Raw genomic sequence first — 26,739 nt, forward strand, 5'->3', positions numbered from 1 at the left:
GCTACTCCTTGATCCGGAGCAGTGAGTTTGAGGATCCCAGTCCTCTCTTAACTTGAGCCAGTGACTGAGTGATTTTAGTGAATTCAAGCCACACCTGTGCTCACTTTAGGAACTGGTTCCAGCTCACTATCCGTATGACTAAGTATGATCATTTAAGGATTAGCTTCTGTGAAGTTGCTCTGGAACTGTTTTACAACACTTTATCCCCAGGCACAAAATCAATGTTCTGATGCTGTTTTCCCAGGAGAGGGGTATGTGATTCTGGTGCAGTTTAACCCACTATGAAAGAACAAAGTGCTCCTATTCTGTAATAAGAGTGGCCCTACTTGCAGTTGTTCAAGAATAGCTGTTTTTTTCTGAATTCACTCTCTAATTGGAGACAACTTTCAAATGTAGACAATCTGTTTACATATTCCACAGAGGTGTCAGGAAGAAGATGATACCCATTCTGAGGAGTGGTGGCCTAGCTGTCATGCCAGCTTCTACCTCTGCTCAGATAAATATGCACCCTGACAGTCTCTGGGTATGTTGCAAGCACGTCTCTGGAGCAACCTGACCTTTCTGTCATTGTAAGGAGTGCTGTGACAACACAGATATTCCAGCATCCAAGTATCTATATTCCAATTTGAAATGTACAAAAATAAATCAAACTGGCAGCATGTAAACGCACAGAAATACCCAAGCAGCATTGTCACCAGAAACACAGGGTCAGACTTCAGGATTTGCACTACATATTGTGCCCTAACTACTGAAATTCTGTGGATGCATCTCAAATATCCTAACCGCTTCCATTGTCCTGGTGTATGCAATTCCACGTGTTTGAATATGGAGTAAATTTATACACCTGGGGTGTGATTAGAATCAGGAGAGGGTTCCCGGCATATGGCTGCACCTCTGAGTGCAGAATCTCACATGGGCCGCAGGCTCTGGATGAAGCACAGTTCTGCAGCTTCTGCTGCCCTGGACTTCAGATTCATCTGCCTAACAAAGCACAAGTTACGGCAAGGAATTGAACTTGGGACACAGAATAACAGAGCAGGAAAGAAACTGCTGTGCTTAGAGACCAGAGACGTGTGGAACTTACCCCTGGGGGAAAGCGAGGCAGGAGATTGCTGTGAGTCTTGTGCTCAGCGTGTGACACTTGAGGGGGTCTCTCTCTCCTCAGTCATCAATACGGACCCCACAGACAATATCCACCATGGAAATATCGATATCAGGGTTTGGATGTTAGCCAGAGTTTTCCATGAGTGATGATTTTGGGTGTCCAACATGGATCTTATTGGTTACTGTGGCAGCAGTTTCCGACGACTTCTTCTAAGTTTGGGTCCTTCAGACTTTCACCCTCAAGAACACTCAGGCACATGAAGCCAGTCCTAAAAGTCTTTACATCAATACTTCTTTTAACTTGTTTAATTTTTAATTTATTTATAAATTGTTGGCTATTTGTGACTGGAAAATATCATCAGGGAACTGTGAGGGGAAAAATGTCTCATTGTGTATCTGTACAGCAGTTGATATACATCAGCTCACTTCCTGTGGGGAAATGCAAGTTGAAACTATAAATACTTGCTAGATTTTTTTTGTTTGCTTTAGTGCGTCCAAAGCAATCAAGCCTATCAGCTGAAAAGAAGGATATTGATGTTGGCTCCGCAGCAATTATTTTCAATAAAAGACTGAAAGATGCTTGAATTCAAGTGTATAATTCATCCACATGTTAATTAGACTCAGAGTTGCTCCTCTTACTTTATATGAATGTAACCATAACCAGGTAAATAGGTTCTTTGTTTCCAAAAACTTCTATTTTTATGAAAACTAAGTTTCTAATTACAGAAGAAGATAAGGTTCTTGTAGCCCTTTTTTAGTTAAACTTATATTTTGCATTTATTGTCTTGCCAATAGCTTGTGCTTTTTAAAAAGAAGCATAATGTGCAGTTGTATCAGTGCATCCTTATGTTACACTGTGCAAGGTTTGCAGATGCCACAAATGAAGGTTGTGTTCTAAAAAGAGGATTCCCAATAACTATCGTACTTAAATCCTTGTGATTCAGATTCATAACACAATTTAAAATTATTTATGCCCCAGAATTTAAGGTACAACACATATGCAGGTCAATTTTAAGCTATTACTTTCATATAAATGAAATGTTTCCACAAAATTTAAGATTAATGCAGCTGAATTTCAAAGGCAATTGGCTGTAAGTACTATCAGTCTTACAGGAGAAAGTTCTAAGCAACTGCTTTTTCCAGGTTAATTTGGCTAGGAAATTTGTATTAAATCCTTTTGCAGAAGAGAATCTGGATTTGGTTCAAAGCAGAAAAAAAGGCTTGTTTTTGTTCTTGGAGAGTAGCTCTTACATGTTCACATTTGTATAACATGTCTCCCCTGACCTCATGCTGTGGAATTGCTGTCATATTTCAAGTCTATGGAGAAGATACAAAAGATCCCACACTAAAATGATATCTCTTAATGAACAGAACACCACTGATCAAGAAATACAGCCAAGAAATACAGCCCTCAGTCTCTCAGGCACTCCTAATTTACCTCAGTTCCCAATTTTCATTTCTGAGAACAAACAGAAGAGTTTATTTTATTGTTATCACTTTGTACAGAGAAGCATTAAATAATATAATGAATATGGCAGGTACTTCTGGATTGATGCCAGGATCATTTCACAACCCAAGACTCTTAAGAGCTTGGTGAAATGTACTTCTGGGACAGTATCAGACTTTTACACTCACTGCTTTCCTCTCCCATCAGTTTGCCAAACCATGGAGGAATTTCTTTTAGGGCTCTAAGACTAGTAGTGTTCAACTTTTTTGATGGGGCAGACGGCTTGATTGCTTTCAGCCATCAAAACAAGACTGAATACCTTTTTTTCTCTCCCGTGAAGTGACTGATTCTACATGTTGTCATGTGCAGGGTCACTGTTCCCAGGGATACTGGGATCCTTGTGCAAGGACAGCTGGAAGTATTGCAAATGTGCATTCAATGGGCTAACAGGTGCTTCAGGAACCTCCAGGCATCAAGCAACAACAAATGCAAAGTCCTGTAGCTGGGAGGAAATACACTGTGTGTCCATGCAGGTCAGGGACTTACTGGCTTGGGAACAGCTCTGCAAAAGGGACCTGGTGGACCTGGTGGACCACTGAACCTGGATTCCGTATCATGCCCATGCAGTGACAAAGGTTAACCACATACATCGAGGACAAGTGCTCATTCCCCTCTGCCCAGGACTTGTGGGTCTGAATCTGGAGCAGGGTGTCTGGTTTTCAGCCTGCAGCATGTGAGATACAAACTAGAGAGAATCCAGGTGTTTAAGAGACTGGAGCACATGCTCATGGACCTTGTCCAGTAATGCCCAGACCAGCAGCTGCAAGCAGTTGCACAGCAAAATGGACAAGACTTTCTGCCTGGCCCTGGAGCAGTGTGACCTTCTGCTGGGAAGGGCAGACATGGCAAACATGCTGGGTTGGCGGGGGAGTGAGCTAGTGTGGGAGATAATCTAATCTCACTGGCTCTTAAATACACCCCTCTATCCAGATCCACCGTGTTTTGTTGTTTTCTCTGTCTTACCCATTGAACGTCTCTGCTACACAGTACCTACATTCTTGATTTGTAGTTTCCTCCTCCTGAGGGAACTGAGAGCAGCCTGTGTATAAATGTCCTCTGGCCTGAGGTTTAAGCTGTAACACCACCTTCTGTAACTGTCCAATAATATTTTTTATTTCGTGCATATGGAAAATAATTTACCCAGAACCACTAGTGCTAAAATGGCACAAAAGATAAACTAAATCACAGACTAAAGTGTCAATCACCTCGCAATGACACCAGTAATGTTTTCTATACATCCTGCTGATGGTGACTCCAAATACTCTCTTTAGCTGCAATGCTCATCCTACCATACAAATTGATATTGATACCCACCAGATTAAAAGAAGACACAGCATATCTCCTGTCTATAAGCGTTTGAAAAACATGTCGATTTTCTCGCAGACTTTTCCGTAACTGCATCCTCTTGCTGCCATGTCCGAGAAGGGAGTAAAGCCCCTTACTGGAAGCCGTTTTGGCACCGGGCGCCGAGACGCGCAGGGACAGCAGCAGCGGCTGTTGCGGCTCAGCAGTGCCATCCAGTGGGACCCGGGCAGCCGCAACCCGCCTCTGCAGCGGCGGGGAAGAGAAAGTCGCCGCTGCTGCTCCCTGCTTGGAGCCTCTGTGACCTCGCAGGGCCGCTCCGTCAGAAGAAGCTGCGAGACACCTGGCGTGTTTCCGAGGCGCGGCCGCCGTGCCCTGCGGCTGGGCTGGCTCCCGCACGCACTGCTGGCGCTCCAGGCTTCAAACACTTGAAAACTACCAACCCCACAGCCACTTTCTTTTTGAGAAAACTGCTCAGGGGAAGCCTCAGTAATTGAGTTTCGGAATATATTACATGTATTGTTGTTGTAACCTTCTGCTTTTCTTCTGTGACCACTTTTTATTTAAACATCCTGCCACAGTGGGCAGGAAAGTGATTTTCTTTCTAGCACTGTTAGAATTCTTCATCCCAAGGAGAACAAGACTTCTGGGAACCAGATCCTGATGGTTTAATTTCTCATAAACCCATCACAGTTGCATTTACTGCAATAAATACAAAACCAAATAGTGATGTTCCAACTGATTTTTGAATTTGTAACAATTTAAGTCTCAAGTTTCATTGACTTACTGTGCTTCTAAACTCACCAGACTCAGGAAACTGTGTGTTTTAGGTGAAATCTGAAGGCAGTGCTAAATGAAACCTGCAGTGCATCTCTGCAGCTATTTGGCATGTAAACTCTCAGCAGGCTGGTTGACGCTTCCATAGCATACCTCTGTGCTTCTAAGCTGTTCCTCTGCACAGCGTGGGTGCTCATTTCCTTGTGTGAACTGATCAACCGCAGAACTCAGTCATTCAAGCTACCCCACCACTTCTAAGTCACACTGTTTCCTAGGCTGCATCCTTATAACTCCTAATTCTGAATTCTTTAAGTTATCCTGTCTCTAAGTTAATACAACTCACGTTCTCTAGGTTAAGAAAAATTACATACTTTGCATTATCTTGACCCTTTAAAATGACAGTGAATCGATATCTGTTAATCAAACAGGTAACATACAGTAACATTGTTCATAATGACTAATGATGACTGATACATTATGGCAGCATGAATCTGTGTGTGTATTTGCACACATGCAGGAGGTCTTAACACATAAAGACTGTAAATATAATTTTTTTTAAAATAATTTATTCCTTATGAAGAAAGCAGAATGAAGATCTTCCATAAACAAATATATTTTTAGTAGCTAACATAGCAACAGGTTTCTGCATTTAGCCCTCTAGATCATTACAGAATTATTAAGTTACACACAGTCATGAAACGTGAAATTTTCCTCCAAGCACTCATAAACCTTTTGTGCCTTCTCTATTTTAAAGGGCAAAGTACACATTCCGTATTAAAACTAGGATAAACCACAGAATTATCCTAGTATAGCTTTTGTTGGATTTTCCCTTTCTCAAATGGAATGTTTCTGACATAGCTTTGTTGAGCATCACACATAAACCAGGTTGAGAGGAGTTACAGCTCAACGTGCATCATGTAGAAAAACTTGTAACACTATTGCATTTCCCTGGAGAGAGGAAAAAGACACAACCACCAACACAAAAAACAAACAAGCAAACCAGCCAAAAAGTCCCCATAAACACACGAAGAAACACCAAAAAAACCCCAACACCCAAATAAGCAAACAAGAATCCCAAATACCCACCAAAAATCCCTCCAGCCCCCCCCCCAAAAAAAAACCCAAACACAACAACAACAACCCAGAACAAAAAAAATACATGAATAAGCAAGAAAAACAAGGTAAATTTCTGAACATTCATCCATTAATTAAAAAACACTTAAAAGGTGGAAGACTAGGACTATCCCAAAAGACAACAATCCAGAAAATGCAATTCCAGTTATAAAACACTGTTTCCTTTTTCATAAAAATATTTGAAACTCTGTAGAAAATTCCAAGCGAAGTACACTTCACATCTGTAAACGGCCAGAACTATTTGAGTAACTGGCAGGTATTCAGTATCTGATAAATGTCATGAAGTTCTACTTATTGTGTTCATGACATCAAGGCTATGTCCAGTTCAAGCTAACACCTTCACTGCAACAGAAAGCAAAACAGAAGTCTTTCGTGGTTGGTTAAAAAATAAGATCACATACAAGAAACAACCAATTAATTCATGGTAGTTTGATTGCTTCTAAGAGTTCTGGTCTAGGTCGACAATTCTCTTGCAAGTGTTAGTTCTTCTCCAGGCATTGTTTCTGGAAAAATACAGGGGAATTTGCGCTCTCGAAAGAGACACTGTCTTTCTGTCTGCCTACCACTGCACAATGTACAGTATATTTTCTTTGGTTGGAAACCACCACTGTCAAGATCTCCACTGAATATGTTTACTAAATGTGTATTGCATGCCACAGGGCTGTGCTGACAAAATAACCCAGTGTTAGGTATATTTACAGAAGATATTAGATTATCAGATATATTTAGAAAAGTTTACAATCTAATGGCCCCAGCTTGAAAGAAAGAGAAAAACAAAACAAAACACGAAACCACCCAAATTGCCACCCAAAACCACTTATTGTTCAGCTGCAGGAATCCAGGCTTTGTACTTCTAATGCAGGACTACAGTTGGAAGAATGTTATTTATTAGAGTATGTGCAGTGAAATATATGCAGGTTTGTCTTTTAAATCTCTCTTTTGACAGTACTGAGTCAGAACAAGATTCTCACTTCATCTGAACTGCAAAACATCGAAGTTTCTATACAGCAAAACAATGCACAGTTCCATTACTGTGCATTTTTACAGTCTGCTTCTTCCAAGAGCCATTCAATTCCACTTGGCAATCCAGCTAATGTTGCAGCTACAGTGTCCTGCATCTGTAAAAACAGAAAAAAGCTAAAGTATTACAGATAATAGGTTATGGATCTAACAGTATTTTACCACCACCCCATGTCTATCCTTAAAGTCAGAAATACTCATATCAAATCTAAAATTTTATCACTGGTTTAAAGGTCTCTTAGACAGAAAAGGTTTCTTAAGAGTAAGGTTCTAAAAGAAAATGCTGTTCTTTATGGAATTAATTACAAGACCCATTAGGAAAGCCTTGCATTCTTGATATCAAGGTCAATTTTCTCTCAATTGCTCCATCAGCTATTCTGGAACATTATACTTACTTGACAGATGAAAATCTACTTGAAAAATCTTGTTGTAACTCTTAGAGCAAAAACACTGCCAGCATTAGAATTCTATGCATATTATTACTTCTCAGATTTTGTAATGTATTATAAAGTGCCTATTATAAATCGTATGTTTTTTAAAAAGCTTGTAAACATTTTCCTTATGAAAACAAAGGTACTACCTTAAATCAGGATTTGTTTTTTTCTGATTAAGTATTATCTTTCGGCTACACAATGTCATAAAAAAAAAAAAAAAAAAAGTGTTACTGGGCCATACTGATATATACTGTGTTCAACAAACACAAAAGAACAGGTTCATGACTTCATGTGTTACGTAAAAAGCTGACTTGTCAAAAATTCAGTACATCATGTCAAGCCATTGACAATCAACAGTGTCCTGAAAAAAGCACAAAAATCTACCTTGAGGCCAAGGTCTCAGGTCACAACTCAGGACAGTTAGATTTAAATTAACTGAAGCTTCCTTGCTCCACTCCTCACATTCAGGCTTCAGATGAAGTTTCTTGTGTGTTCCTGGGAAAGTCACTTGGCTCCTCTATGTTCAGACAGGCTAATGCTTCATCTTAGAGGAACTTAGAGAAACTAAATTCTTCACTTAAGTGGAAAGCTCACATTCTATCACTGAAAGCTGCAAATTTGCTTAGGTGGGTACAGTTCAGGAACTACCATAACATTAAACTATATTTAAGCCACAGAGAAAAAGAAAATAAAGGTTTAAAAGCAAGTACCATCCAGGGCTGATGTAGCAGATTTAGTTGCAACTGATGTGCCATGTATACACAGGGAATTCTTTTCACACCAACATGAGAGACACAAGACAAAACTAGCAGAGGTCTATTTGGGGGCCCAAGGCTTGGATCAGTCATTGCCAAAATGCGAGCCAAGTCCTCTTGACGGTCATGCTCTAGGAAACAATTTTTAATATATGAGTATTAAATATAAGCAAATTCCCAAAATAACTTTTTTAACATGTTTGTTTCAACTTTTCAAATATTTAATATTTCAGACATGAAAAAACACAGGGCTGGGAAGGGCATGGACAAATTATCTAGGTCTGCTTATCTCAAGGCTGGATCATGTCATATGTCACGTCACATGTCACACTTAAATGTTATTTAAAGATCTCCACAGGTTCTACAGACAGGCAATTCCAGTCCTTCACCTCAGCGTGTTTTCCAGGTACCTTACAGAGACCAAAATTGCAACAAGCCATCACGAAGTACTGACACATTGTAGTCAGCAGCCCTTCCCTTCTGACCATACTTAACTCCTTAGGATAACCTCCTCACATTTTTTTTCACTCTTTCCTGAGGTAGCCTTTTCCCTTCATCCTAAGTTAATGAGTGTAAAGACAGTTACCATAACAAGGGTTTACATTATCCTCGTTACAGAACTCTCCTGATTTGGGCTAATTGCATCTTTTACTGCAGTTTTCCTGAAGAAAGCTGTTTTCAGGTTATTACACCACCATTGACGTATTTCAGGCTTTTTCTTCAACCCACCCACCGAGTTTGTTTTGTTTAATAGTTTTTCTTAGTCCCAGATCATTTAACACATCTAGCTTAAGAGAGCAGCTACGTCAGTATCAGCCATAACTGAAAGAAGGGGCCATAACCCCTCACAGGGAAATGAGGGAGAGTGTCTATGACAGCGAACCTCTTCAGAAATTGCACTAAAGAACCAGATTTTGAAAGAATCAGAACATGGATTTTGACTTATTCCATACTCTTTGCAATCTTTTACGACATTCTGATAATCCAAATACATAAATAAATAAAGAGAAACCCCTTACTTTTATGAGCTTCTGCATTAGCAACATAAATGAATCCATCAACTACTTCGCACACCTTTTTAACTTGGGGTATTACATTGTAATGCACAGCTTGCTGATTCCCTACTGTGTTGTTCTCCGCGTAGAACATTCTATTCACGGCAACAGCTTGCTCTGCCCTTGCTCTTCTCCTTTCCACACTGAAAGATATTGAAATATTTCAGCAGTCACATTAATTGTGTAGAGAATGCAAACCCACAGTCTAAGCATCACAGGAAAGCGACAGAAAATTGGCCTAAGCCAACAAAAGTGTTTAATTTCTCCCCTTACCCTCCCATTTTTTCTAGTGTACATACACAGATGGTTAGCAATCTGCATGATGCATTTTAAAACACATCCCAGGAGGGAATCAATCAAGGTAGCAAGAGAGACAGAAGCAACTGTTACGCATTTGTCACACACATTTGTTATGTATAAGGTTTGGAAAAGGAAGTTTATTTCCATGTGAAAATTTAGCAGCTGGAGAAAGAAAGAAAAAGCTTCAGTTTATAAGGGGTATCCATGAAAGCGAATGCACATATAAGAAGTCACAAGACAAAAACACGAGGAAAAGTGTGAAATAACTGAGAAACTGTTTTGTGGGGTTTTTTTTGTGAAGAACAAATCTTACCTGGTGGTTGAATACAACGTCAGAATATTAAATTTTTGATTGTTATTAAACTGAAAACTGATTCCTGATCCAATTCCTACAGGGAAAAAAATGAACACATGAGATTATGACTATTTGTTTACTGAATACAACTAACTTTTAGGCTGAAAATGCTTTGACATGGATTTATCCAAGCCTAGGAGTTGCTGCTAGAGATAGCATATTTACTATTTTACAAATAAATTTTATACATGCTTTAATTGATCAGACCATTAATTTAATTAAAATCAATTTAAGAGTATTAAAGAAAACAAGGAGGCATTTCCATGTTTTTGATACTCAGATTTGAATCTAGAAACCTAAGTCAGAGAGGAGCTAGATTTGCATATATTAGCTGAAACTGACATAGCAAAGTCTTTAAGCTGCTTCTAACAAGTTGCATTGAAAAGGAACTAAGAGAGAAAAAAAGATAGCAGTAAGAATTCATATTCACGCTTTCTATAAATACAATCAAATTATTCCAGTTCTGTAGCGCTCAGATAAACAACAGTTTAAAAGTAATAAATATTTGTCTCTGGTTTGGACTGAAGTAAAACTACAGATGCTCAAAATTATGTTTTCAAACATTGGAAAAAAATCCTTCACCTGCTCCTACAATGGAGTTTACACCATTTCTCATCAAAAGACTGAATCACATGAAGGACCAGTCTTGACCTTCTGTATAAAAACACAAGTGTGTTTTTTAGCCACTTACTGCAAGCAGTATCTGAAGCAAGTTCTGTCTGCCTTTATGCATTAAACCAGCATGTGCAACATGGAATTTATGATGAAAACAGAAGTATGAGGAGCAAAATGATCCCTTTGACTCTCTGCAAAATTTAATCATAAGTTTTATCCCAGTTGTTCACTGCATTTATCCTCCGAATACACATAAAGAGAAAAAAGTTTGGTGTTTTTTTACCATCATGTTATCCTGTTTCAAGGGGAGAAAGAAGCACCCCTTTCCTCCATTTCTCACCCAATCTATTTTTGTGTTTTATCTCTTTATAAAACAAAACAAACCCAAAACTCAAAACCAGAATTACCGTGAATTTGTCTCTGGGGAAGGCCAGTTACTAGTAGAATCTCTGGGCATGTCATCATCTTTTGCACTAGAGAGTCGTCCAGCTCTTCCAAACCCGGTCCAAACATGGCAAAGCGAGGTTCTGCCTGAGTGACCAGCGATTGCAAAAATGAAGTCACAGCCCCATACCGGGGATGGCTTGATTTCAAGCTTCTTCTACCCTGAGGACAGCTTTTCTTATATCTGTGTAAAATAGATGCAACTAGAAATTAAACACAAAATACAAAAGAGGTATTAATCAAACAACATAAATCAAGTCCCACACTTCTCATGCTTTGTCACTGGTACAAGTCAAGCACAGATCAAAACCAATGAAGTTCCAAACTGATGGTTTCAAGGACCAGTACAAAGCAGGTGAAGACTTGGTCCTTTTGAAGTCCAAATACTGACATTTTGGACCTTCGTATGTTTCCCCCTATGGATCTTCTAGTCCACTTTTAAAAATAAAATAAAGTTACAAATTCCCCAACACACAATGCATGTAAAATAACATCAAAGCTCAGGGGTCTTATAAAATGCCGTATAAAACTGAGACTTCTGAGTGCATTTCAAACCTTAATTAGACCACTTATGTGTTTATTAACTAGGAAACAGGTGACTCCCCCTGAAAATGACCATTTCTCCTGTAGGCATAGAGAATGCATGTTGCAAAAGGAGATAGGTGTTGTCTGTAAGCTTAGGTACTCATGTGATGCAAAGGCTAAGAAGCATGAAAAGACTTTGGTAATCAAGGGAAAGAAGTAAGAGTCACGGAAGTGACAGACATCTTAGGGAAGCAGCTTTAGTCTCTGCTTCTGTGGCCACGACAGCCCGCTGCTGGACAAATCACTTCAAGGAAACATTAAAATGTGTTCTCTACACACACATTGAGATGCTTCAGTTGAAATCAACAAAACCATTGAGTGCTCACAGACACGACAGAAATCAGTGACAGGTGGCTAAGATAGGTGATGTGCTGAAGTACTCAGACGTAAAGAAATTTATATCCCATGTTCAAAATCAGTAGATAATTTGCACTTCAAATTCTGTGTGTCTTTCCCATCTATAAAGTGGGGATGAAGCGCACAGAGACTGTAGGTTAGTGCCCTTATCATGAAGCAAGTTCCATGAAATCACCTTAGGAAAATTTACCTGCAATTTAAAAAAAACAAAACAAAAAACAACCCACAAAAAAACCCAAACAACAACAACAAAAAAAACCTGGAAATTAATTCAGGGAAGGAAGTCTAAAAAAAGACACACAGAATAATCTTCCCATCTGAAGAGCTCTTCTTAGTCATCCAAACACATTATATGTGTTGCTATGCTTTTCAACTATCCCCGCTAAAACCAGTTTTTGTGTCCTGGCCTTCGACAATCAGAGCCAAAGCAATACCACTTGTTACCCTGTGCACATTCGAAAAATAGTATTTTTTTTTCCACATCTTCCAGGTAACATTAAAAAAACACAAAGATTCATCCAATTTTCTGTAGTTTGAAGACTTATTACTTTTATTAAAATAAGAAATAATTTGTCATTGTACTGAGAGTGACAAACACAGTGTGCACAGCTTCTGAGACAACTGCATTTCTGTTGCACAGGACACATAGTTTACAAAAAGCTTTAAGTTTTTTTACAATGTTAGCTTTGATTTTTTTACATTTTATATTCTTGTTAAATTCCAAACAGAAAGAGCTGACCAAACTGTCCAACAACAGGAAACTATTTCTGAAATGAACAATGATTTTGAGACACATAAAATTTAAGCAGCATCTCACAGCACAGCTTTACTGCTGTAAATATGAAACACGCCTGTGGGATGAATATCACTGTTGCAGAGACATTGGAAGTCATGTAAGAGAATATGAAAATACTTACACTGCCATGTAATTGTGCAGTGCATTATCGCTGACCTCTGAAAAGGCTTTATTAAAAATCTCCACATCTGGGAGTGATTTCCAATCAACAGATGTCCAAAAAGGGAGATCCCTCAGGAGAAAATACCTCCACAACAACGGATCTTGCACAGCTGCCCTCCAGTAACAACTCGTGCTTCCCAAACGGCACACATCTTGGGGCGAGAGGAAGGACATGATATTCAGCTGCACATTGATCTGAAAAGCGTTGAAAGCTGAGGTTTAACGACACAGGAACTGAGCAGTGAAGATGTAAGAGGTGGGGATGGTGTGTCTAACCCCCCTCCTTCCAGCCCGGACCAAGTCCACACTCACCGGCAGCGCCTGCAGGGGGTCCACCTCCTCGGCGGCACCCGGGAGCGCTGGACGCGGGGGACCCGCGAACGCGGCGGTACCGCCGCGTTCGCGGGTCCCCCGCGTCCAGCGCTCCCGGAGGACACGCAGACCACCCCGCACAGCAGCTTCCAAACCGCCCCGCTCCTCTGCTCCGCTGGTCGCCATGTCACCGAGCTCCGCCACCGCCCCCTCAGAACTAGTGCGCAGGAGCGGGGCTGAGGCACAGGCAGCTCTGCCACCGTGGAAGGCAGGCAGTCATCCTTATGTCCCGGTTTATTACTCAATTTTTTTTTTCCTAGAAATACTTGTTCAGACTTTGGACCTGTACTGCAGTTTTTTAATGCAACAAATGTATAGATTTTGATAGAAAGAACGGTCAAACACAGAAGCAGAAATCACCTCCCTTAGTGTGCTCTTCAGACAGGTTTCTTTCAGCACAGTCAAAGCAGCACATTTCAGTTCTGAGATTTCATGAAGTAACACAACATGTGTTTTGCAGTTGCTGTGTTCCACCCTTGGTCTTTTAAAGGTCCATCACATACAGCCACATATTTTGTTAACGTGTTTTTGCCAGTTTCTCGGAAATCCAGCGGCACGCTCTGTGATCTGCAGGCCAGGTTAGAGACAGGATCTGTCGTCTCAAGGCTTTCCTGTTTCCCATTCCCACAGTGTCGCAGTCCCCAGTAGCACATTTCTCCACTGTACATCATCGCCAGTAAGTGAGTATCACTAAATATACCTATAAAAATAATTCAGATCAAGAACTTTATTGTTCTAAGCAACTACACAGCTTGTTAACTTTTTTTTTTTTTAAGTAACTCTGGGAAAAATTCAGAAAGGCAATATAAGCCTATTAAAGAGGCACACACAAAAAAATATAACCATGAGATGACCGACAGTGCCAAGATGAGAAGCTGGATCAAGGCCTTGATAATTCCTTTATTCACTTGGCCCCTTCATAATGCTAAAATCTTTATGATTGCCACATAACATCATTCTGATAATTGTGTTCACCTATATATCTTAAGAGAATTTCAGTATTTCTTTACAACCCATTAAGTGCAGGCACTATTATGCATATTTATTTTAGAATACTTCTGTGCCTCCCACAGTTTAAGTTTGCTATTTGAGCATCATCTTAACTCAGGTTAACCAGCAGTAAGTTTCGTATTTGAATAAAAAGCCACGTAAGTGTCTATAGTCACTGAAAAAACCAAAATCCTCCTAAATAAATCTACAAACCAGTTGCTGAACTTGGCTTTGCATTAGGAAGCTGAACTGGATCAATCCTGCTTTCGGATGAAACCAAGCAAGAATGTGTTCCATCCCTCTGTTGCCAGAGCAGAACTGGTTTTGAGTGTGTACAACTCAGTACCAGCTGTTTTACCTTACAGATCCCCTCCTGCTGCATCACGCTGATGCGGTCTCAGATCCCCATAAATACACTAGAGTACTGCAACTTAAATAAAGCTACACAAACTGGAGATGGAGAGAAAAGTTTCCCAACTCCAACCAATGCTGTATGTACTTTCTACCTATGTGAAGTCAGTAACTGTGCTCGTACCCATGTTCTCCTAGATCTAAACAGAAAGACCAAAATGGGAACACCTAGCACTCTCTGCAGTCACATTTGTGCTTTCAACATTTGTCATCTGATAACTGGATGATTGTAATAGACACATGCTATACATACAACACTACTTGTCTCATGTCCCTGTAGTGCACTCAAAAACACAGAGAAAATGAGCGCTGCCACCTCCTAAATTCCATCAGTCAAAAAGAAGGGGCGGGGGAGAGAGCAATGCTGCCTGCTTATGTGTCTTTTTCTTTTTTCTACAAAGCGACAGATCTTGAATACAGATGAAGTCAAATAACAAATATACACAATAAAATATTTCATAAAGTGGAGCAGTTAAGAAGAGGAGGTTGTGGGGTTTGGGGAACTTGGGGGGGTTTGTTTGTTTTGGGGTTTTTTACCTTCACTGAGTAATCTAGCTGTATCTTTATCTTGGAGTGAGACATCTTCATTTAGCTGAAGAGGGCATCTAAAGCTTAGCATCTTCATCAAGTAATGAACTCCGTCATTAAGATACTGAATACAGTTAAAAAATGAGGAAAAGAAAACCTTTTAGATAAGTTCTGATTAATTGGCAGACAGAAATATGACAAACCACTTCCCAAACCCCTATTTAAAAGATAAAAGAAAGGCAGCTATATTTTAAAAGAGAGGAGTCAAACTTTAAGACTGTATTCACATGTTCATATTACTTCTTAAATCTCCTTTACCTGTTTAAATATGGCAATGTTTTCTCGTAGCCATCTAGTCCTTTCTTTTGCTGTATGACAATACATGTAAAGCAGGGCTCCTTTTCTCCAGTAAAGACATTCTAGCAACTCTGCACCAAGGATGTTGATGGGCTGAAATGAAATCCAACAAACTGGGCTAACCCAAAAGTAAATAATCTGAACTACTCACATATGCAGAGCCAAACAACACGACATGAAGTCTCTGAGTTCAGAAGCTGCATTTACAGCAATGGTCACAGACACAAGCCTAATACTTTGGACTTAGGCTGCTAAAAGCATGTGGAATCACCAAATGTTAGCCAGAAAAATTCTGAGCACGCCACAAGTTACTTGAAAAAATATTTTCAGAAATCACTATTTAAGTACAAATGAGACTTGAAAATTTTTCAAAATATCTTAAATTCTGCCCATCAAAAATACAAATACTACTAATCTGTTTCAGATTTTCTATTTTTAAATAACGAAATAATGAATTATCTGGCTGAATAATGTCAGTACTCACGTTTTCATTTATGTTGCATTCCCTCACTAGATCTTCTGGTTCTGAAAGTATACAAATAAGTTCTTTAACTTTTTGCAAGGAAGATTCTTCTGGAAAATCTTCATTCACAAGCTGGTTTTCCTCAAAATATGTAATGTCTAGGACAGCCTATGAAAACAAGAAGATACACAATGTAAAAATGCTATGAGCAAAAAATAAAATGGTGGTGTGCAGTAACAAACAAACTTGTTATAGTTTATAAAAAAAAATTATAATTTTAAGGTGCAAAAGCTGCAAGTTAAAAGTACTGTAAAGTGGGTAGCAGTGAATGTAAACTCAAAACCCTTTCTGTCCTTACAGTACCAGCACAATTATTATCAACTCTAGATAATGTTCAAATCCAGACAGAAGTGGCCCTGCACTTCATGGGTGTTTACCGCACACACCACAAAACAGAGATCCCTTTCTGCTATACCCTCTTTCCTACACCCAGACCCTACACAGCATATTTTTTTGAAAGAGAGTTCTTAATACTTTAAATATAGGGAGTTCTTAATACTTTAAATATACTACCTGTGCATAAAACTGCCAAAGCGTGGAAGGATGTTCTTTCCCTTCGTTACAAAGGTCCTTCAGTTTGTCCAGAGTAGCAGAGCCCTTCGCTAAGAAGGTATCTGAAGGAAGAACACAACCCTTCCTTAGCACTCAGAAGCTCTTGGCAAGAGCCTTGCTGGCTCCCCCTTTTCACTTCATGCCGTTTTATCCACCCTGGCACTACCTACAACAGCAGCTGAATAACACAGCATTTAAGCTGGGCCTGTCAGAATACACCTTCCATGACTATATTACGGGCATCTACAGTTACAGTCTTGACATTTCAAAAGCAGTTACACGCACTCCATTTCCATCACGTCGAACACCAAGCCCACAACGTGCAAACGCGCAGGGACGCGCTCCGGGCTCCAGCTACCCCGTGCCCCAGATCTCCCGCCGGAGCCTCCAGCCGAGGCCGCACGGCGCTGCGCGGAGCGGGCCCTTTGCGGAGGACGGAGAAGCGGACTCCCCCGCAGCTGCCCCGGAGCCGGGCGGCCGCGGCGCTGCGGGACCCGGCACGGCGTCAGCAGGGGGTGGAGCGGCCCGCAGGCGAGGCCCAGCCCCGTCCCCTCGCTCCCGCGGCCCCTCACCGTCGCCTCCCGCTCCCCGGGGCACCGCCAGCCGCCGGCCCAGCGCCGCCAGCCGCGGCCGCAGCGCTGACACCGCCCGCCGCGCCTCGGCACCCCCGGCCTCGGCACCGCCCGCCGCCGCCATCCCCGCGCCGCCCGTCACCGCGCCCCGCGACCAGGCGGAGGCTCCGGGCGGCCGTGAGGGCCGCCTCGCCCACGGCGCCTGCCGTAGGGGCGGGGAGCGCTGGGCCAGGGCGGGGTGCGCAGGCGCAGCCGCTCCGGGGCCGCTGAGGGGCCGCGCGACCCGCCGGGGCGGGTCATGGGGCGGGCGGCTGTCGGCGGGGCGGGCTGTGGCGGAGCGGAGGCGGTGTTGTGCGGCGCCGCGGCTCCGTGCCCTCGGCTGCTAGCTCGGCTTGCAGAGGTGGCGGAGCTTGGTGGCCCCGCCCGGTTCTCCTCAGGCCTCCCCAGCACCGCCTCGGGCTGAGCGGCCCGGCGGCGACACGAGCGGCCGCCGAGCCTGCTGGGCGAGGCCTGAAGGCGGGGACTACAGAGTTAATTTTGTGTGGGCTGCAGAGCTGGTTTGTAACAGGCGTTTGTGGTTTCTGCAGATCTGTGCTGGGCCCCCCGGGGAGAGTCCTTGTCCTGTCCTAGTATTGACCCCTTCAAGTGATGGTCTCCAGCCTGTGAAAACCTCTCAGCGCTGTGAAATCACTGTTGCACACAAGCACGTCGAAGCAAATGGTGAAAGGCAGCGAGGTTTTTTAACACCAAACCCATATTTCTGTATCAATAAATATATCTTTATTGGTGTTTTTGAATTTGTGTTTTAGTATTGGATTACTTAACTCACAGATATACAACTGTAGAAATACAGTTCAGTGGTCTGGAACCACATGTATTTGGTTAGAGGAATGAGATTTTTGCTCCAATCATTTGTCTAAATGGCACATTTCATGAATTTCAGAAGTGCTAAGCAGCTTCCATGTTATGAGAGGAAAGCATTAAGTTTTCCTTTTTAACAAAATTCTGCTACTACTCCACAGTTAATAATCAAATATTTGATGTTGCGTAGTTATGAAAATGCTGTATTTCACTATATTGCTTCTCTGGCTCTTTTCTTGCTTGGAAAAAGCTTAGTGACCACTGGAGTAATGTGTCATGAGCTCACACAACATTTTGCATTCTCTTAGCTTGAATATTTAGAAAGAATTGACTAAAGACATTTTTCTCTGTCCAGGTCATATAGTCTTCATTTTGTTAGTGCCTATGTCCTACCAAAGTACTTAAAACCATAATGTACAACTTGCTGGAGTACTTCAGGAAGTGAAAACTGTCTACTTAGAGAGGTTTTGTGCTGTTACCTGAGTTATATCTTATGAAAAGTTGCCAAACACATCAAATACAATGAAAAAGTAATACCTACAAGGCAAAATTGTGTTTGCTTCCAGAAATGGTTTGTTTTCTAGAGGAAACTTGTAATGTTTTGGTTGGATATATGTTGTCATTTATTCCTGCATAGTCCATAGACAGATACAATTATTCATCTCAGGAACAGCTGTGTTAACAATACCTGTTAGGAAATACGGACTGCCTCAGCTTATTGAATTTTGGGGTATACTGCTTCTTATAGAACTTGCTTAGAAACTGCTTATATAGAACTTGCTTAGCATAAGTAAGTTTGCTGCAAGTCTTAGGCCACAAGCTGTGAACTTTCTGCCTATTGAGGCAGAGAAGGACCTCATAGTTGGTTCAAGCTAGAAGATAAAGGCCTTTTGATCACCAGCAGGAGCTGCATCCCTGGTCATAAGTAAAGGAATGGAATGACATATTTAAAGAAGATGAGAAAAAGCAGAATGTGAGAACTTACTGATCTTTTGGCTATTGCCATGGGCTTCTGTTTCTTCCCGGCAGCAGGTGCAAAGTAGAAGCTAATAGACAGCACCTAGATTGGTGCCTGCAGAGATAAGAAGTGGTCTGCCTGATGGAAATGAAGGGATCCAATGAGGAATGGTGAGACCCCAGACTCTAGTTTTATAGCTGGGCCAAACTGATGTGTGAGGAATGGGTATCTTAGATTATAAGGGTGTAATTGCCCAGGGTTTTCTTTGCCTGGGGACCATTTTCTGGAGGCACCCATCTCAACCTGTTCTCTGTGTTGTACCTTACAAATAAATTATTTATTTCAGAGGAGTTTCTGGAATTCACGTCTCGAGACTCTAGGCAAAGAAACTTCCTTAACAATACCAAAAGTATTATGTTAGTTAACCACCTCATAACTGAGAGTAGAGGGCATGGTGCTTCATGTTTCAAGGAAAATATAACACCTGCGTTTTCAATTTGGGCACTGAAGAATGGTTGTGCATTGATAAGTTCTCTTTGTCAGGTCCTTTCCTTGCTGGGTCCTGCCCTTCTCTGTTTCAATATCCAGCTATGATTTTTTGTTGCTTGCTTAGTTGCATTCTTCATAACTAGTCAAGTGGGGAAGTGGGTTAGCCCTCAATAGTGAAGGATGTCATCCAGCTTTCAAGATGTCCCATGTCAAAAAAAACAAACCAAAACAAATCCCCAAAATAGTTGTGTGCTGACTTATTTGATAAAGGAAGTGGTATCTTTTTTTTAGCTCCCTGTGCTTCAGGCACTGCCACTTATTTTAGCTGTATCTGTTTTGACAGCTAGACGTATAGACATTTGCTTTTTTTTTTTTTTTCCTTTCCAGAAATTGTTATCCACTGTTTCTTTAAATATACAGTGAAATCTGATTTTGTTCTTTCTCATGACTGGCTGAGATGTGTTTCTGTTAATAAAAAACTGATAAAGTAGAAACTCATACAGATATTGAAAAATAGGGTGATGTCCACTTCTCTGAGGAAGAGAGAACCTGGAAGGTTTTTAGTTTGTTTTTTTTTTTTTATTTATTCCCCACCCCCATCTGGTTTTGCCATGAAATGTGGGATAGCCTGTTATCTGTGAGGGAGTGTAAGACACCTATTGTGAGTTTATTGTCTTGTGCCCTACATACTCCCTGCTGGGAGACCGTTTGCAGGGAAGGGGGGTGGCAGGAGTTCTGGGCAAACACCTGAGAGTCTGTGGAGCCCAGAAGAATGGCTGATCCCTGGTGGGGTGGTGCCTCCACCCCAGTGGGCAAGTCCTCGTGTCCCCCAGCACTCTTCCTCTCTCCTGGCTGGAGTGTCCTCTGAGCAGCTAGTGCCCATCCCTTCCACAAGCTGCATTCCTTCCACCACTGAACCTCCAAGTTGCATTTTGTAGTTTGTGCCAGTATGGGGCTGGTCTTCTCTCCACAGCTTGCAAAGTGCTTTGGTCTGAAGACTGGTAGAAGACTGGGTGTCTGATTATTTGAGAGAACAGTGACCTCAATTTACCTTATGTTTTATTTTTGCTTAGAACCTGTTTAGATAAAATCCCTCCAGATATTTGGAAGAGAATGGCCTGGTTTGGCATTGGCTTCCTCTCACATTTGCTACCTCTCACTGTTCTCACTGTTGCAAATCTTGAAATTCATATTGTCAGAGCTTCACACAAAAATAAAGTTGCCTCCAGTGTTTTTCTGAAAATGTTTAAGAATAAACACCTAGCATAAATTATGTTGACGTAAAAAACTATTTCACTGGAGAGAGTTACTATAGGGAATAGTTACAGTATGGTAAAATGATCTCAGGTGAAGGGATTCGGTTGGGATTTGTGATTTTTCAGTGCCTAGCACTTCCTGTTTGTAATGCTACTGTTACTAATAGGGGAAGGTGTAAAGTATTGGCTGTTTAGAGACAGGATCTCTTCCTAAATTGGTGGAAGCACAACAGGAAAAGTGCCGTGGTGTGTAAACAGTTGTGGTTGATGGAAGAGGGAAAGCTATGATGATTTTGTCCTGTGGAGCCTAGAATATGACATTGACACAGCTATTCTCCTGTTATTTTGGATTTCTATATAAATATATCTGTGTGTATGTGCATGTAGGTATATATTGTGTGAACATAAAGTAGATTCTGTAGATTGCTACAGTAGATTCTGCTGTTTCTTTCCTTTCAAACCACATATTCTTTCTGTCCTCCTGAGGTCTGTGTGTGTGTTTGCTGCCAGAGAACAGACTGGTTGTAACTATATACTTCAGAATTATTTTTGTCTTGTGGTATTCCGTCAGCACTTACTAACTCTCCTGATACATGTGACTGTGAAACTGGGCTAGCCTGATGTCTCTGAATACCTGAAAACTTTGAACATGGTAGAACAACTAATGTCTTGGATATACACAGTCTACCTCTCTTTAGAAGTTCTGTGACCTTTTTCATTTCTGAAAGTTAAACAAACGACACTTAGATACAAGTGTGTTGTTCCTCTGTATGTTTATTATTATCCAAACTGGAAAATGTTGTTAGCTTTAATTAAAAATACAGAATTGTCTAGAGAAAGCAGCTTTGAACAGCAATAATTTATATACTTTTGTCATTATTAGCAGCTTCAAGAACTTTTAAGTTGTGCAGATTGTGCAAAGTTTCTTGAACTGTGGCACCTAAGCGGGGTGATAATTAAATCATGTTAACTCTTGGAGAAAGTAGCCAAGAAAATAATTAGGCACAGTTCAGGTGAACTGTATATGTTCATGAAGCACGGAGTATCTCGGGTGGGAAGAGACCCATGAGGATCATTGAGTCCACCTCCCTGCTCCCCACAGAACACCTGAAACTAAACCATATGGCTAAGAGCATTGTCCAGATGCTCCTTGAGCTCTGACAAGCTTGGTGCTCTGGGAGCCCACTGCCGGGACCGACCACCCCCTCAGTGAAGAACCTTTTCCAAATACCCAACATGAACTTCTCCTGATGCAGCTTCATCCCTTTTTCTCATGTCCTGTTGGTGGTCACCAGAGAGAGTAGATCAGCACCTCCCCCTGCTCTGCCCCCCGTGAGGGAGCTGTAGACGACCATGGGGACACCCCTCAGCCTGCTGATTGCGGGATGTTTTGTTCTCTAGAAAGAAATCTGGAACAAATAGGCTTTCCGTTCTGCAAATTAGTTCTATGACCAGAGGTTACTAAGCCTCGTGATGAAGATAGCACAGGATTACTTACTGGTTGCTTTGCTTATGAACTGACTCTTAATGGAAAAAAAAGGAAAAAAGGGATGTGTGAAGTTGAGAGTGGTTAGTGATGGAAAAATTGAATGGAAAGACAGAGGTGGAAAATCTATATTAGACGTGATCAAACAAGACTCAAAAGATATCACACATCAGCCCTTATCTAGCAGATTCCTAACAGTTTGAAAGTCTGAGGCCAAAATTTGTCTTCAAAATAAACAGGGAAGACGTAATGGGTATTAATACAGAAGTACTTTGCTAATTTGAGATTGTAGCAGCATTCTTCAACTCCTGTAGAAGCTGGGAGAACTTATAATACTGTGTTTGGTACAGCATTTTAGAATAACACCAAATTACTATGATTTCAAGAATAAATATATGCCTTTACTTGCAATCATGAATAATGTGTGTTCCTCGTAATATTTATAGGTAATTTAAATGTTAAAACTACTGTCTCTGAATTTAATACAATAATTATAACTGAGACAGATGTGAGTTGACTTAGGAAGGATAAGAGAGGCTTTTGCTGCTGTACGGTAGATTGCACAAAAGTATTTAGTCTCTGGTAAATTAGTTAAATTAGGGATATATTTGTAAAATGTTAGGTAGTAATAGTACATTCTTGTTAGAAAAATTGAGAAGTGACTTCTCTGCTGTTGTTTTTTTTGTGTGTCTGTGTGGGTTGTTTTCTGTTTTGGTTTGGTTTTTTTTAAGAAAATGACAAACTTTGGTAATTTACGAAAGCATAACTGTCTAAATTAGGGGCAAATTAAATTTTTTTGGGGTGTTAGTGTGAATTTAGGATTTGATCAAAATTTGTGTGCATGTGGTGAGCATTATGCTGTTTTAGAGATGAGGCATTGCTGTTGAAGTGTACCTCTAGTAACTAAGGAAAAATTTATAAAAATCAGTCCAAGATACTTGCACTCTTTACTTATTTATATGTATTAATGACATTTAGTCATACTTGTCTCCCCTGGATTTAAGTAGTAAAAGTGAGCCCAAAATACCTCCATCCTGTTTCATTTTGCATCAGCTGATGAGCTTGAGTGAGTAAACAGAACTGAAGGCACGTGCCAGCTTCACAGTCTGTTTTGTTGCTCACCTGGTCAGAGCTGCCTCAGTGTTGTACTTAGGTGTTAGACTTGAATCATAAACTGTATTAGTTGAGAATTAGGAGAAATGCTCTATATATAAACAGTTGAGAGAAACTGAGTTTATTAGAATGTGTTATAGAATATTTGGTCCTTTGCATGTCTTTCATCACTATTCTTTGAAAGAAATATTTCTGTTCTCAAAAATAAGCAAAAAATATCTGTATTTATGCATGCAAACTATTAAACAAGGATCTTTATTGTATGTGAACTTCGTGAGTTCTTTATATCTAATAATATCTGTAAGAAAGTTGGGCAATATTTTGGTATCACCTTTCAAATATCCCTTGGGAGATGCACTGTAGTGAATGAGGTACAAACTCTTTTTAAGGTGCAAAGAGAGACATTTATTAGAAACTCAGGCTTGCATTTATACTTGCTATGATGCTTGCTCAAGCATTTGCTGATGTGATAAGTTAGTCATTACATAAGTGATATATTTTGTGTTCCTACCAAAGTTGCTGCCATAACAGCATTTTTTGGTTCATCACAAGTGACCCTCCTGTCCTTGGTGTATCTATCCTGTATTAATACCTCTGTCCTTGATGTATCAATCCTGTATCAGTCCCTCTGTTCTTGATGTATCATGTACCATACAGTCCTTGCTTCTTGTATTTCTCCACCAACGCTTGTCCTCATGCTGTCAACTCTTGTAGTTTCTCACAGGCCCAATGTCAGCATACTGACACAGTGCATGTTCTCTGTCTTTTACTGTGTTGCTTTGCAGTTACTAGGGATGGGGTGTAAAACTGGAATTTTCTCAGAATAATGCTAAGAAATTGGAAGATAGTTACCAAAAATTTCCTCCATGTTCGTGGGGTTAAGCTCTTTGAAATTATTTCTGGGATTCAGTGTCATAGTGGATAATGTCATGATATTGGATAAGGAAGTATAAATTCAGTCAGTCTTCTTAAAATAAGGCTATATATTCAGTCTGAAATACATACAAAGCATTTGATATTTATACTTTTTGATGCTAAATGTGAAATCAGGGCATAAAGATGATCTGTAATGGAATTTTACCTTTATGTCATATATTGTGAAATACATTTATTCTGGAGAAGCATGTGAGTGCCAACTATCAGTAGACATTGTAGGTGTGTCATATTTTTGTTTGCTTAACCTTGCACGACTGTTCCTTGTTCCACCTGCTTTCTCCTCCGTATATAGTTCAGGTGGTGTCCTAACAAAATATAAGCCAGCTGCTTTCTTAGCATGTGGTCACCTGCGAATGGGACAACATGGTACCTGATTTGCGTTGAAATAGATTCTGAACATGCATGATGATTTAGAAATTTGATTTTTGGTTATATAGAAGTCTCAGGCACTGAAGTTTGATGTTTGAACTGCTCTTTTAATGTCACCTCCCTAGCAGAAGGGAACATTAGAAACTGACAAATAAGGACTGCTTCTTGCTGCCTGAGGGAGATCTGAAGTAGTTGCTTTATAAAAAACAAAGTGTAAAATCTTGTGCAATGGAATGAAACAGTTTACTTGCAACAGGCAAGAAATCTGTGGTTTTGTATTATATAGTTAATGATGGAATGGTGTGTACTGTGGACTTCTTTCATACAGAAGAGTGCTTGTGCCTGCCACGTCTCATTTATGGGCTTCTGTACATGATGGTCTCTTGCTTACAGCAATCTTCACTGTGTATGTAATTTAGGCTATTACTTCAGAATCGACTTCTAGCTAATGCAGAAGTAATGCCATTTGATCAGCAAGTGACCAGACTCATGCTGCTAACTGTACCTTCATATCTTCAGCTGTATTAATCCTAAAGTCATGTGGTGGTTTTGTGTGTAAGGTCGGCTCACTTACCTGACTGAATGATGCCAATTTTTTCCACAGACCTAGTCTGCAGTTTGATCACCAAGCTGATCAGAGTGACTAAGACCATAACTTCCTTCTGAAACTGTAATGTGTAACTTACCTCCGAGAACCTTCATCTGGCTTTTAATGAGGTTTTTTTGCCACCATAAGAGGTTTTACAGTGTTAAATCCCTTGGATCATAGCAAATTAAATTGACTAATTGCAGTATTGTATTAATCTGTGTAGTACTTAGCATTAAAGCTTTTCTGGTTCTTCTAGGCTTCCCTTGAGGAAAAACGAAACAAAACAAAAAACAAACAAACAACAATGAAAACAAAACAAAACCCCACAACCCCCCCAAACAAAAATGCAACACACCAAAACAAACCAAAACAAAACCAGAAAAAGGCAACAGCCTGCCCCGTCCCCACCCCCAACCCCAAAACATTCCTGAAAGGATTATGGGATGGATAAGAAGGAATGTGTACTTGAGATTGTTTTATATGAGACAGAGGTGCCATACCATAGTTTGGCAAGCATTTATGTTGGAAGAGTACGAGTTTAAACAGCTGCCCTGTGCTCTTTCTCCTTCTTCCCACTCTTGCAAATTGTGTTGTGTAGTTGTGTCTTTAAGATGTACATAACTGGGAAGCTCATCTGTGTCTCCCCATCTGTGTCTCCCCAACCCCCAGTTGCTGTGCTGCAACTGAATGGTCAACCATGCAAATGCATGTACTGTCCTTGCTCGGGCAAGAAGTCTGTGTTTCTTGTACCTTAAACATGGTGTAGGATGTCAAATGTCTGCAGTGTTCTGGTCGGCTTGCTGGAAATCCGCTGCCTGGGAGTGTGGCTGCCCAGGGTACTTTCTTGAACCTACGTTCAACCATACACCCTGTCTTTCAAAGGTGTAAGAAAATAAATATAAGCATACTGATTTTGAAGACCTATTCTTGTCACAGGTAACCCTCTGTTATGGTGCACAGCTGCTGGAGTGGCAAACCACGGTGATGGTTATTAGGGTTTTACCCTGTGAGGTAAATGGGAAATCCAAAATTTTTGACAGATTTTCTGATTTCTGTTGTCAATAACTTGAAAGCTGAGTGAAAATCTGGAAGTTTTTTATTGCATTTATTAATATTTTAAGTGCACCACAACCAAAAAGCATAATATTTATCGCTTGGATGAATAATCTCGAGTCACATGTGCTATACATTCTAAGGGTGCTTTAAAATTATACCGGAGTCCAAGGCCATTTTTGCCATTCCCATAGTAATTAGTTTCAACCAGTATTTCTGGTTACCATTGGCACTTAAAGATTTCAATGCTCAACTTGCTGCAGAAGTAGCAGCTCATTGAGGCCTGCTGTCCAAAGTGAGCACAGGCGTCAGTGCTGCAGAACGGTATCACACTGGGGGAAGCCCCTTCTGCTGGAGAGTTCAGCAGGATGCCACAGGGTGTCACCAGTGCTATCAGTGCAGTCCGGCTTTTGACGAGGATGTTTCGTGGTAGTGATGTCAATCTGAAATGATTGTTTTTCCTGAAACCCTGCAAAACCCCAAAAGCAGAGTACGGAAGTCTTCAGTGAACTGGCCCCTGAAACAAACCACCCAGATCTTAGACGAAATGTTTGCAGCTGGTGAAATTGAGAGCAAGAGCTTTGCAACAAGCAGCTGTGTGCTTGTAAATACAGGGAACCTG

At 40.8% G+C, this 26,739-nt stretch overlaps 2 protein-coding genes across 3 annotated transcripts; both read right to left on the reverse strand.

Annotated features, from left to right (window-relative positions):
• Window positions 1–5,864: 5,864 nt before the first annotated feature.
• Window positions 5,865–13,200, reverse strand: FBXO4 (F-box protein 4; the record flags this gene model as incomplete). The annotated part of the gene is made up of 7 exons (XM_080362247.1): window positions 5,865–6,942; window positions 7,989–8,164; window positions 9,053–9,231; window positions 9,702–9,777; window positions 10,766–10,986; window positions 12,662–12,897; window positions 13,015–13,200. The coding sequence occupies 7 exons, from the start codon at window positions 13,198–13,200 to the stop codon at window positions 6,853–6,855; spliced, it is 1,164 nt and encodes a 387-aa protein (XP_080218373.1). The 3' UTR covers window positions 5,865–6,852.
• A 278-nt stretch (window positions 13,201–13,478) lies between these two features.
• RIMOC1 (RAB7A interacting MON1-CCZ1 complex subunit 1) lies at window positions 13,479–17,131 on the reverse strand (the record flags this gene model as incomplete). 2 transcript variants are annotated; one of them, XM_080362248.1, is made up of 6 exons in its annotated part: window positions 13,479–13,774; window positions 15,013–15,127; window positions 15,322–15,453; window positions 15,845–15,991; window positions 16,397–16,497; window positions 17,008–17,131. In XM_080362248.1, the coding sequence occupies 6 exons, from the start codon at window positions 17,129–17,131 to the stop codon at window positions 13,491–13,493; spliced, it is 903 nt and encodes a 300-aa protein (XP_080218374.1). In that variant the 3' UTR covers window positions 13,479–13,490. The 2 variants fall into 2 exon arrangements, with proteins under 2 accessions (XP_080218374.1, XP_080218375.1); XM_080362249.1 differs by lacking the exon at window positions 15,322–15,453.
• Window positions 17,132–26,739: the final 9,608 nt, after the last annotated feature.

Source organism: Nesoenas mayeri, assembly GCF_963082525.1.
Source record: "Nesoenas mayeri genome assembly, chromosome: Z".
NCBI lineage: Eukaryota > Metazoa > Chordata > Aves > Columbiformes > Columbidae > Nesoenas > Nesoenas mayeri.